The sequence below is a fragment of the Amblyomma americanum genome, chromosome 1 (assembly GCF_052857255.1).
Source record: "Amblyomma americanum isolate KBUSLIRL-KWMA chromosome 1, ASM5285725v1, whole genome shotgun sequence".
Lineage (NCBI taxonomy): Eukaryota > Metazoa > Arthropoda > Arachnida > Ixodida > Ixodidae > Amblyomma > Amblyomma americanum.
In genome coordinates, this window is record NC_135497.1 from 496,562,519 (window position 1) to 496,575,542 (window position 13,024).

General features: G+C 45.6%; 1 protein-coding gene across 1 annotated transcript; it reads left to right on the forward strand.

The window, feature by feature from the left end:
- Positions 1-8,283: 8,283 nt before the first annotated feature.
- LOC144116110 (uncharacterized) lies at positions 8,284-12,220 on the forward strand. Its single transcript, XM_077650788.1, has one exon. It carries the CDS (start codon positions 8,320-8,322, stop codon positions 9,805-9,807), a length of 1,488 nt encoding a protein of 495 aa, XP_077506914.1. The 5' UTR covers positions 8,284-8,319; the 3' UTR covers positions 9,808-12,220.
- Positions 12,221-13,024: the final 804 nt, after the last annotated feature.

The following is a 13,024-nucleotide window of genomic DNA, read 5'->3' on the forward strand; positions in this document are numbered from 1 at the left end:
TTGTCCCCACCTCTACCAGTCTGTATGCCGCTATGTTCGTGCCTGCGACCAGTGCAGGCGCTGGAAACGCCCTACCACTCTCTCAGCGGGCATGTTCCAACCTGTGGATGTGCTCCCCAAACCTTTACATCGTGTTGGCTTGGTTTTTCGGGCCTGTTTCCTGAGTCCACCTCCGGAAACAAATGGGTTGCAGTTGCTATGAATTATGCCACTGGCTACGCTATCATGCGGGCGCTCCCTACTAGTACTTCTACTGATGTTGCAGACTTTCTTCTGTACGATCTCATCCTTCATAATGGTGCACCCCACCAACTTCTCACCAACCGCGGCCATTGCTGTCTGTCTAAAGTTGTCGACTATGTTCCCCATTCCTGCTTGACTAAACATAAGCTGGCCACCGCCTATCATCCCCAAACCAACGGCCTCATAGAGCGCCTCAGCTGCACTCTCACGGATATGCTCGCAATGCATGTTTTCCCGGACCATCAGGACTGGGCTTCCTTCCGTACGTGACTTTTGCTTATAACTCTTCCCGTCATGGCACTGCCGGTTACTCACCATTCTATCTTTTGTACTGCTTCAAGCCCCCATTACCTCTGGACACGCTGCTTCCGACATCTACTTCACAGCCTTCTGAATACGCACACGACGCAATTGCCCGGGCAGACCACGCCCGCCAACTGGAGCGATCCCGACTACTAGCATCGCAGGCCTCACAGCAGGACTACTACAACTGCCGCCATCTCATGGTCACTTTCTCCTCTGGCGCCCTCGTCTTGCTTTGGTCGCCACTCGCCACGTCGGGCTTTGTAAAAGACTTCTGTCCCGGTATGTTGGCCCAAACCGTGTGCTCTGCCAGGTAATTGCTGTCACCTACGCGATCGCCCGGGCCTTCCCGGAGACCATCTCCCGTGCAGCCCAGCATGACATTGTCCACGTCTCTTGCCTCAAGCCCTACCTGTCGCCATCCCCGGCCGTGTCCTGATGTACACAGAGACGGTGCTTTTGCGACCGGGGGCCGCGCAACGGATATTGTGAGTGGAGAGGTTAACGGAGTGTCTCGGTGGTGCACATGTTCTGGGCTTGGGTGCTCTGTGCGGGCCCTGTGCCGTCAGCCTTTGCGCTGTGCCCGAGTCGTTCTTGTGTTCTCGCCTTGGGCCACATAACAATAATGCTGCCATACATGTTTTATGTTTTTTTTTTCGGACCTGTTTTTTCCGCAGTTGTCAGTTAAGTTTTTTGCCCTTCTTCTTCCTTTTTTGTTTTGTTTTTGCCTGCTTCCACTTTGATATGTATTTTGCAGCCTTCCCAATAAAATTTCGTTGTGAGAAAGCGCCTGTATGTGTCCCCTTTTCATTTGTCCTTGTCTGTTTTGCACTATTTTTCTTCCAACATGCAGCCAGACACTGTGTTCAGTTCAGTTCCAGCCTTCGCATGCTACGGATCTGAAATGAACTGCCTGCATAGCTGGATAACTACACCACTGAAAGCACGAAAAACATCATTGAAAACGAAACTGAACCAAAAAAATCTGATATTTAGAAGTGTCTACAAGCTACCAGATGTTAGTCCAAAGCCATGTCTTCTCGGCATACCTAGGATGTCCTCCTTGGATGCCAGCAAGGCTGCCAGCTTGCCCTCTAGTTAATATTTAGAAACTCTATGGTCTTCATCATATACACGTGCGTACGGGGGGAGGGGGGGGCAGGGCAGGGCCCCCCTCCTCCCCTAATGTTCTAAAGGGAGCGTCAACTTTGGCCTATAGCTTTACTCGGTTAGACCTGTCTCGCCGTTGTTTAAAATGCAGGACCATGGCCATGCAGGTTTTCTGACAGTACTGCTAAAAACTATGTGCTGTCCAATAATATTTTGTATATGATGGAATTTCATTGCATTGAAATAAATCTTTTATAACCATTCGTTATCTTTGTGATGCGTTATGACCATAGGGGCCTCAGTGGAAGGGGCTTGGGGAGGGGGGGTGAAGAGGTGCTGCAGTGAAACTTTGATTGTGTTGATAGGTAATGCAAATGCAACGTAACAAAATATCTTGTGGCTAAAATTGAAAACTGCCATCATTTTCAGAAATGCCTGGTCAGTTGTATTTACATTTGTCATTGGCCTTGCAGTGACAAGGCAATGCCTGAATGTATGCAGTGTTCTGAAGCCAGTATTGCAAATAGCAAAGGGGAGGCGGTCACTGGGATTTCCATAGCGATGTGCGCATTGATTAAGAGCCCTATCAGGAGGTATAAATGAAAAGAAAAGGCCATGGGGTAAAAGGTATTGCACATTTATTGACAGCTTGCACTTCTGTGAGGAGTGGCAGCTAGCTACCAAGCATATCAGCTTCATCTGTCTGAACGCTGTGAACATTTTCTTCTGTACATGCCCAACGACTCATCCTTGGAATGTCAGCACTTGTGGTGGTGCTAGTGCCTTTTTGTGTGATGAACTGCAGCATGATGTGTTGTCGAGGGTCATTTGTCCAAATGTTTGTCAGGTAGATGACCCTGGCAAGTGTGTGCCGAGTCAGGTGCCGGGCAGGTCCCCAAAACATTGCTTAGTATCACCTTACAGGAGAAATGGGGCTTCTCTGCAATGCTTTGTTCTCTAATGGCATCAAACCATAAAGGGCCTCAATTGTACTTTGAAAACAGTGATACGCAGTTGTGGCGCAGTGACTATGGCATTCATTTGTTAGATTGAAGGTTATGGTTTCAATCCTGGCCATGATGGCACCATTTCAATGGAGGCAAAGTGCAGAAATTATGTGTACTGACATTTTGGTGCTTGTTATGGAATTCCAAGAGGAGGCCTTCATTATGCTGTGCCTCATGGCTGATGGTGTTGCTTTGGCATGTTGAAATACATCAACAAAAGGTTATTACATTGTATCTGTTTGCGAGAGAGATTTCGCCAACAAATTCCCTTTTTTACTGTTGAAATGCACTTCTTCAGTAGCCGACGAGTAAAAAGAAATGCTGCATCTTAGTGTGGTAACATTGGGAGGGTCTTGGAGCCTCCCTCGGCGGCAGCAGCATCATAAATCCTCCACCTGTTAACCGTGTCAAGTAGTGTTTAGAGGGATTTCTCTCTCTCCACCTGCCAGTTGCCCCCCTTCTTAGCTGCCTCCTATCCCCTGTTCACTCGCAGGGGAGACGAGGAACTGAGCAGACAACTATGCGGACAACAGAAGTCCTATGAGCAAAATATACATCATCCTGAAAAACTGTGCAAAAATGTGGCTTGCGGGAGCTATTCTTTGTCACATTGCTTGGAAAGAGTGACCTGGGTCTCGCAAGCCCCATTGGTGGCTGTGCTTGAAACAGTCGCTGGCCAATGCAGTGGCGCATCGCTTAACCAATGCGCTGGCAGTGATGTGAGGACTTGGCACGACCTGGCAATGTTACATATTTTCTGTAGTTGGAATTCACTTCACTTTATTACCTTAAAGGCCCCCGGGATTGGGGGTGTTACATAAGGGGCGGGTTACATGTATAAAACAGATTTATTAACAAAGAAAACACGTGAGGTACATAAATTATACGCTGTTAAATGTGTTTTAAACAATTCACAAATGTTGTTGGACAGGTGATTGCGGCGATGTCGTGTGGAAGGCCGTTCTAGTCCGTGGCTGAACGTGGAAAGAATGACGATGCAAATGTAGTAGTGCGCGTACGAGGCCGGGCAACTTGAAGGGGATGACCAATGCGGGGGGAAATGCATGCCGGCGGATTGATGTAGGGCGGAGAACGAAGTGAGCTGTAATAAAGTTTATGAAACAAGCACATACTAGTGTTACCACGTCTACAAGCTAGAGATGTTAAGCCTGCCTCTGCTTGTAATGACGATATACTAACATTATGTATACTAACATTATATGATATACTAACAATATATATGGTGGTACACATTATATGAATAGCACGAGCATATGAACCTTGTGGCTCGACTTCGTACTGATTTTAGGGAATTTGTTCGATAATTTTGGTTTGGGCTCCAAATAGCAGAGGTGTATTCGAATTTAGATCGGACAAGTGATTTGTAGACAAGTAATTTTACGTTTTGTGGCGCATGGCGTAGATGTCGGTTTAAGAATTCAAGGCTCCTGTTAGCGGATATGACTTTTGTTACATGCGCGTTCCAGGCTAGACCATTGGACATTGTTACGCCGAGGTATTTATAAGTCTGAGTTAATCCTACCGTGACGGAATCAGAAATAGAATCGATTGACGCGGGGAATAACAATACTATCACACTTTCTCCACATCAATCCAATTGATCGCCACAAATTGTTTTCTATGCTCTTCAGTTTCTTCCTAGCTATCCTTCTCACATGCTGCATTTTTTTTCATTTTCTTGTTCATTTCAACAGGCACTGGCCAGTCTTATATATCTTCGTGCAGCCTGTTGAAACACTAGCTTCTGATACCTTTGACAATTTTCCTCCCAGTGCTTTTTAATGTGCTAGCGGTAAGGGCCTCATGTCGCGCAAAATTCCAGTGTCGTCATCGGCATCATTATCCGTGAGCGAAAAATCCACGAAAGATCCCCAGAGGAGCATCCTAGGGGACATGTGGGACACTTTGGTTTTGTTTGGTTTGTGGCATCGTCATAACCTGCCCACCAGATTGTGAAGTGCCCACCATGGCAGGTGGCAGTTAAATTAATGACTGGTCGCGAAAGGTTGCTCAAAAAGATCAGTTCGGGTCTCTCGGTTCCCACTGGGGCAGCACCTGCCATTCCAGGGAAGTGGCACATCGCCTTACTGCTACAGCACTGCACCACTAGGGGTATGAGGACCCTCAGCAATGTATGAATTTAAAGTAAAGATTGACCAGTTCTGAATATATGGACATTAACCCATTAACGCTATAGCGTCCTACCCTTCAGCTCAAGTGTCTCCTCCAGTTTTCGGTCAACTTTTATGTTGTTTGATATTTCTGAGATTCATCTCTGTTTCATACAACTTGCACCTCCTTCAGCACAATTATCGACTCGGCCTCCCTTGCGGTAAATTTGAAATTGAGAATGCACGAGCTGTGTGTTCTTTCCATGGCGATGTTTTCCTTTGCACTACTCCTCACATGCCCGCCTCCCTGTTACCCACCTGTCACATGGTCAAATTGCATCAGGTTGTGTCCCGCACGAGAAAATGGGGAAAAAAAAGTCTGGCATACAGTGAAGACTGCAGCTTTTGCTGCTTGAAACATTCTCGAGACGGCACCCTTTGGTGATGAAAACATTTTGAGACTTCATTAGAAAATGTTTTCGAGCATCGTAAATGAGTAAAAGCGATTCTTGACTTTCTTTTTTCTAATGCTGGGCGGTATAAGTATGCATTGGAATGCAGGTTCAGTAATTAGAGGGGCTCCATAAACGAAATCACACTGTTAATTTTCTTCCAGAAACTGCAGCCTATGGTACATAGACCAGAAACGCTTTTTATGCATGTTGAACATGGTCGTTCATAATTCCTGTGGCAATAGATTTCGCCCATATTTTAACGCCCTTTACGCAATTGGGAGTTGCATCCATCATTAAAGCAGCTTTCCATTTAGCTTTGGTTGCTTATGTTAGCTTGGTTAATGGCATGGGCCGCTGATTAGCCCTATTTTCTTAGTCAACATGGAAAAGGTGACGTGCAGGATATATGGAATGCGGTTCTTCACACAGCTGTGATAGAATTGCTAAGTGTCATCTCCATACCTTCTTTGACAAATTGAAAGTTGCAGAGCGCAGCTAAGAGGTATAAGAGTCCTGTCTCATACAGTTTAGTCATGTCCTGTTGAAATCAACACTTTGGTTCTCAACCAAAATTTTCAATAAAGCAAGTTGGCTGTAATAATTATTGATGATGAATAACGTGGGTTCAGAAAAAATCTTGTAAATTAAATATGCTTCTGTGCCTAGCAGTGTGTAGTGCAGTCGATATTAGGCAAATTTTTGGTGATTTTTCAAGTACATGTCGCATCTTGTACAGCCTTCCAAAAATGCGACAAGGTATGAAGAGACTCCTGGGCCACAGTATGCATAGTACTGCGCTTTGCACTGACCTAACTCTTCACCATGAAACTGTGCTCATTGTATTGTCTTCTGATTCTGTATTTGCTGCCGTATTCAGAATAGTGCCATCACTGAGCCGCTCATCCAGCTCGGGTTCTTTACCGGCATTGAGCGAGGCTTCCTTGTTCGGCAGCATCATCTTATTGAAGGCATTCTCAAAGCATTGCACGGGGCATATCATTGATGTGCATCCGTCTGCTGCATTTTGCTTCTGATCGTCTGCAATGACATGATTTCTTCTCTGCTGAGTGATAACGGTGCTTGACCAATGAAAATTGCTTTCTTGTTTTCCCTAGTCCTCCAACCCTTAGCCAATGTAGGGCCAGCATGACAGAAACATAGACAAAAACACAGGAGTGGTCGGTATGGGTGCTAACTTTCACATATTTTGGAAGTCACCAGAGGGTACATATATGATATGAGCCATGAAGTGACACACAATTGGCTAAGGAGCAGTAGCATTGTATCCAATGTACAGTCAAGTGGAAATGATACAGAAACAGGTGCCAGGGAAAGATCAAAAACAAAAAAAATGCAAAAGAACAAAATTGACAAATATAGGCACTTGCATTGTCAAAACTGTGTTCAAACATAGATTCTGATTTGCAACTTTTGCTGTAACCAGCTATGCTTCCTGGTAAGTGTATCTTTTGCCATTTATGTGTTCATGGAACCATGTGAAACCATGCATATTTCTGTATCACCTTATTAGGGCTGATCCCAATTCTTCGTAAGTGTGCTAGTGCTCTTACATGGTGGTTGACTCTGCAGTGCCAGCTTTGAGCGGTTTCCAAATACTACATTATTGATACAAGTGCCTGCCCGTCGAGGCTCAAATCGCGTTTAGTGATGGCTTCTCTTTAGTGCTCGAAGAGCTAAAGTCTGGCTCCATCAAAGGGGGTTCTCCAGTGGTGCAATGACCGGCGGAGGGAAAGTGACTAGCAGCCTGTTTTACATATCGTTTTATACGAAGGCGAGAAGTCATTTTTAAACGTCGTTTGCTCAATTTAACACAGACTAGAAACAAATGATCTTCTCACTCTGCCAGTGTGCTCGTTGTTATGCATTGTTTCTGTCTAGCCTTGGAGCTACGTGACCACCTCTGCATTGCCTCGTGGTGTGAGGGCATAGGTTTCCATTTTTCTTCCAGCCTTTGTGTAGTGCTGCCAACTTTTTATTTTTCTATTTCTCTGGTTTTAGAAAACATATCAGTGATTCCTAATAAAAATCACAATGAAATTTCTGAAACTATAGCAAATAAATGTTCCGACCATCACTCACAAGATTAAGAAATAATTGCCTGCTTCAGATTCATGCAGTTCCCACAATCTAGTAAGGGGGTGGGGGGTGGGGTATTGGGTCTCAGGTCCTTTGTCAACACTAGTTATTTTAAGCCCCTGGTTTTAAGCCCTGCCAAGGACACTTTGGCCAAGACAAACCATTGCTATTGTGTTTGTGCTTCAGGTGAGGTGAAAGATCCAATTTTTCCTATAATTTTACCCCAGGGAAACCAAAAATCAGTACAGCGGTAAGCTTGTACGCGTTGGAAACCGGTGGGTGCCTGAAGGCACTAGAGATAAAGCCTTGGACCTGCCACATATCAGGCGGATGCTCGCAGTGCTATGCTAGGCAGCTGCTGTGGTGACCAAGTTTCAGTTGAACCAATTCCTATACTGTTCGGATTGAGTGATGTGGTTGCTGCTGCTGTTTATTGTTAAGTAGCTGAGAAGCGTGCATTTTTTATTTGTTGCATGCTCTTTTCGGGAAGATTATCCTGTTCGCAAGTGGCTGTGTTTTTTTATTTTTGAGTAGCTTCATTTCTTGAGTGTTATAAAAATGATGCGTGTCAGACAGTTAGTTGCCGAAACCGTTGGGCGCAACTTGCTACCCATGAATTTTACATAAGGAGGTGCTGGCAGCCAGGAAATGTGTGAACAGGGGTAGCCAGTGTGCCTGCAGTTCATGGGGTAATGAAGTAATATCTGTACACTGATAAGCAGTATGATAAGCATTCCACTGAGTAAGAATGTCGTTCGGTTCAATGTATATTGGATGTTTCTGCCCAACAGTTCTATCAGTACTTGTTCTGTGATATAGTATCTGATCACCACAGTGAAGGTTTGTTCACATTGCTCTCCATAATGAAGCAACGAACATCCATGGGTCTTAAAGGACTCTCTGCATTTCATTCTGTCCATTGTGCTTTGCGGCTGTGCCACTGTACGGACCGCTAATCCGCTTACCTTCGTCATGCAGGTCTTTGCTCAAATCATCGCCTTCGCTTTCCTGCCGGTCTTGACGGCCAGACCACCTGGCATCGTACCAGGCATCTGGACGCCACACCAAGAAGGCGAAATTTGTGCTCGTCACCCGGTCGCCACCGACACTTGGGAGCCCCTGGCAACGCCACCTCTCGAAAACTGGACCAAACAAGCGGCGTCGGCAGCCCCATCGTCACCGACAGCACCGTTTGCGTCAGCTATAAAACAGCGACACCCACTTTCGGCACACTGTGGGCTTTGCGGCTGTGCCACTGTACGGACCGCTAATCCGCTTACCTTCGTCATGCAGGTCTTTGCTCAAATCATCGCCTTCGCTTTCCTGCCGGTCTTGACGGCCAGACCACCTGGCATCGTACCAGGCATCTGGACGCCACACCAAGAAGGCGAAATTTGTGCTCGTCACCCGGTCGCCACCGACACTTGGGAGCCCCTGGCAACGCCACCTCTCGAAAACTGGACCAAACAAGCGGCGTCGGCAGCCCCATCGTCACCGACAGCACCGTTTGCGTCAGCTATAAAACAGCGACACCCACTTTCGGCACACTGTGGGCTTTGCGGCTGTGCCACTGTACGGACCGCTAATCCGCTTACCTTCGTCATGCAGGTCGGTGTTCCATATACTCTTTTTGCTAAGAAATCTAGTAATTATTGTCTGGTGCAGCTGCCGAGCCCACAGTGCTGCTTCTGCCTTGCTGTTGAATGTGTCAATGTGATTCGTGCTTTACTATTACTATCGGGCGATGTTGAAACAAATCCGGGACCACCTAATACTGATGCTGTTTTGGCCGAACTGCAAAAGTTGAGCACTGGTCAGAGAAAACTTATTTCTGAAGTCCAAGGCCTGAAAAATCAACTAGTAACAACAGATAAAACAATATCTGCCCTAAGTGAACGAATTGCGAATCTTGAAACCCAATTTGAGGTAATTAGTACCCTGCGAACAGAAATCGAAACACTTCAAACCAGCACTGCTAGAACGACCCACCAGCTTTCCGAGATAGACACACGTCTGGATGACCTTGAGAACCGCTCAAGAAGAAACAATCTGGTATTCTATGGACTTCCCGACCCAAATGAGAAAGAATCATATGACCAATCAGAAAAAATAATAATCCAGCACTGCCTTGATAGCTTGAACCTCGTAATCGACCCTAAAGACATAGAGCGCGCACACCGCCTTGGCCGTCACAGCATTGACCGCCACAGACCTATAATAGTGAAGCTGTCTGCTTTCAAAACCAAAGGGGTCATTCTTTCGAATGGCCCTAAGCTTAAAAATACAGATTTCAGTATCGGCGAAGATTTTTCTCGGCCCGTCCGAAATGCCCGAAAACACCTTGTGGCTTTCGCCAGAACCAAGTCAGGACCCTTTTCCCTTCGATACAAAACGCTGCACATGGGACCAAAACGTTATATGTTTGACCAAGACACACAGACCGTGAAAGAAATCGCATAGGAATCATGTCGCCGTCGGATCGCGCGCAAGCAACCACAGGCTACCCGTCGAGTTAATCTTTCTTTTTCCATAATCTACACCAATATACGCAGTTTCCTTCCAAAGCGCGAAGCCCTGTCTAATCTCCTGTCATCTTCAGGCAGCAACATATTAATCTTAACTGAAACGTGGCTGACAAGCGACGTGACAGATAATGAAATTCTGGATGAATTGCCAAATTTCAATGTTTACCGCAATGATCGTCAAGGCACACGCGGAGGAGGTGTTCTTATTGCCATTAACAGCCAAATATCTTGTTCTCATGTTAACATTAGTTCAGATCTAGAAATATTGTGGTTAAAATGTTGCGCTCCACCGGAAACAGTTCTACTTGGCGTCTGCTACAGGGCCCCCAACAGCAACCCAGGATTCGCGCTTAACCTGAACGATGCACTAGTCCAAATTACTAAAAAACACCCTGGTGCGCAAATTGTTCTCTTAGGCGATTTTAACTACCCTGGCATCGATTGGCAAAACGTAGGACCACTAACCGCCGGTAACCCTGAAGCAAGAGAATTCGTAGATGTATGCTTAAACTTTAACCTGACGCAAATGGTGCTCGAACCGACACGCGTCGCTCACGGATCTTCAAATATTCTGGACTTAATACTGACCAACAACCCTGAAAGCTTATCATCGGTTACTTACCTGCGTGAAATCAGTGATCATAAGGTTATTCATGCCATATTCAAGTTCTCCCCCACATCCCGCCAAACGTTCAAGAAAACCATCCGTATGTACGACAAAGGCAATTACGAAGAAATCAACAACGAGCTAGAAGCATTCCTGCCTTATTTTCAATCCACATTTCATCACCGGTCTGTCAATGATAACTGGTCGATTTTCAAAAAGAAGATCGAAGAACTGACAAACAAATTTATTCCCTCTATCAGCTTTCGAGCAAACCGCCAAAAACCGTGGTTTTCACACAACCTTAAGAGATTAGAAAGAAAAAAAAAACGACTTTATAGTGCAGCGAAACGGAGCCCAGACGCAGATGCATGGGATAGGTACTATCAGGCCGAGGACACGTATTACAATGCAATTCGCTGCGCCAAACAAGCATTTTTCCAAACTGATCTACCAAAAATCCTAACGAATAACCCCAGGAGGTTTTGGGAAATAATAAACCCGCAAGCAACTCGCATCATCGCTCTAACGAATGCCGCAGGCGAGGATGCCAGTGATACTGAATGTGCCGAAATATTTAATCGCGCGTTTGTATCTGTTTTCACAAACGAAACTGCCTCACCATTGCCCACTCCGCCTACTCTAACACTGCCAGCAATGTCTCCCATCGAAATCACAGCGCAGGGTATCGAAAACCTTATCGACAGAATTAAACTTTCGTCAGCCGCTGGAGTGGACGAAATGAACTCAAAAGTACTGAAAAACACAAAACACATTTCTGCCATTTATCTCTCATTACTGTTTCTGCAATCGCTGTCGACAGGAACTTTACCGGACGACTGGAAGGTGGGGAGGGTCATCCCGGCCCACAAATCAGGTCAAAAGGATTCTCCGCTAAATTATCGTCCCATCTCCTTAACCAGCGTGCCTTGCAAAATCATGGAACATGTCATCTATTCCCATATCATAAACTTTCTAGATTCAAACAGCTTCCTTGATCCGGCTCAACACGGGTTTCGTAGGGGGCTCTCCTGCGAAACCCAACTGGCAATCTTCACTCACGACGTGCATGCTAACCTTGACCGCAACCTGCAGACCGATGCGTTATTTTTAGATTTTGCGAAGGCATTTGACAAGGTACCTCACCAGCGCCTAATACTAAAACTCGCCCTTTTAAATTTACACCCTAATATCCTGCAATGGATTAAAGAATTTCTAGCTAACCGATCTCAGTTCGTTTCTATTAACAACCACCGCTCAAGCGCTCTCCCTGTTAAATCTGGCGTCCCTCAGGGATCTGTGCTCGGCCCACTCTTGTTTCTAATATATATTAATGATCTAGCTTCACATGTGTCATGTAAAATTCGTATCTTCGCTGATGACTGCGTAATCTATCGCACTGTCACTAACATTTCTGATCAAATGGCCCTTCAAAACGACCTTAACAGCGTCCATAAATGGTGTGACCTCTGGCTAATGACGCTAAATGCTAACAAATGCAAACTCATTTCCTTTCATCGACAACACAACCCTCTTATTTTTTCCTATGCAGTTGCTAACTCGTTTATAGAAAGCGTCCAATCGTTTAGGTATCTTGGTGTCACCCTCTGCAGCGATCTTTCTTGGCGAACACACATTACCACAATCATATCATCTGCTAACAGATCTCTAGGATTCATGAAACGTCATCTTCGTCATGCGCCGCAACACGTGAAGCTGCTCGCTTATAAAACCCTCATCAGACCCAAACTTCAGTACGCCAGCCCCATCTGGAGCCCACACCATGCATACCTAACAAATGCACTCGAATCAGTTCAGAACCGCGCCATTCGTTTCATTCACTCTGCATATTCATATACCACCAGCGTTTCAGCTCTGAAGAAGAATTCCGCTCTTGAAAGCCTCGCAGACCGCCGCCGCATTGCCAGCCTCTATTTGCTCCACAAGTTTTTCCATAGTTCTCTAAATCAACCACCCTACATTACTCATCCGAACCGCATATCTCACCGCACTGCCCATCCGTTTCAGATCGCCCGCCCTGTGTCGCGTACTGCAACTTTTTCAGGTTCATTTTTTCTCCGAACTGTTGTGGACTGGAATGGCCTCCCCACCGATATCGCTGCCATCACACACCTGTCTGCATTTTCAGATACGCTAAGCAATTATTTCAAAGCAATGACTTGTACTTGTTGATCAACATATTAACCCACCCCTTATGTAATACCCCCTGAAGGGGGTCTTTAAGGTGAATAAAGTGAAGAAGTGAAGGAGATCTCCATCTTAACAGAACACATTGAGAAAGTTTAGTCAGTAGAAAAGCTGTGTATACTTTGGGTCGTTTGTATTAACTGTGCCCAACTGAGCTCTACAGCATAAAGCCATATCTGAAATGTCTTTACTGCCTCCTGTAACTTGTACAGTCTTTCTGACAGCATACTGTATTGAACAATTACTTTTGTGGTGTTTTGTGATTCTACAGAGACAGTCCACAAGAAGTTCAACTTTCATTTCTATGAAGTTTCTGGTCAGCTTTACTGATATGCACACA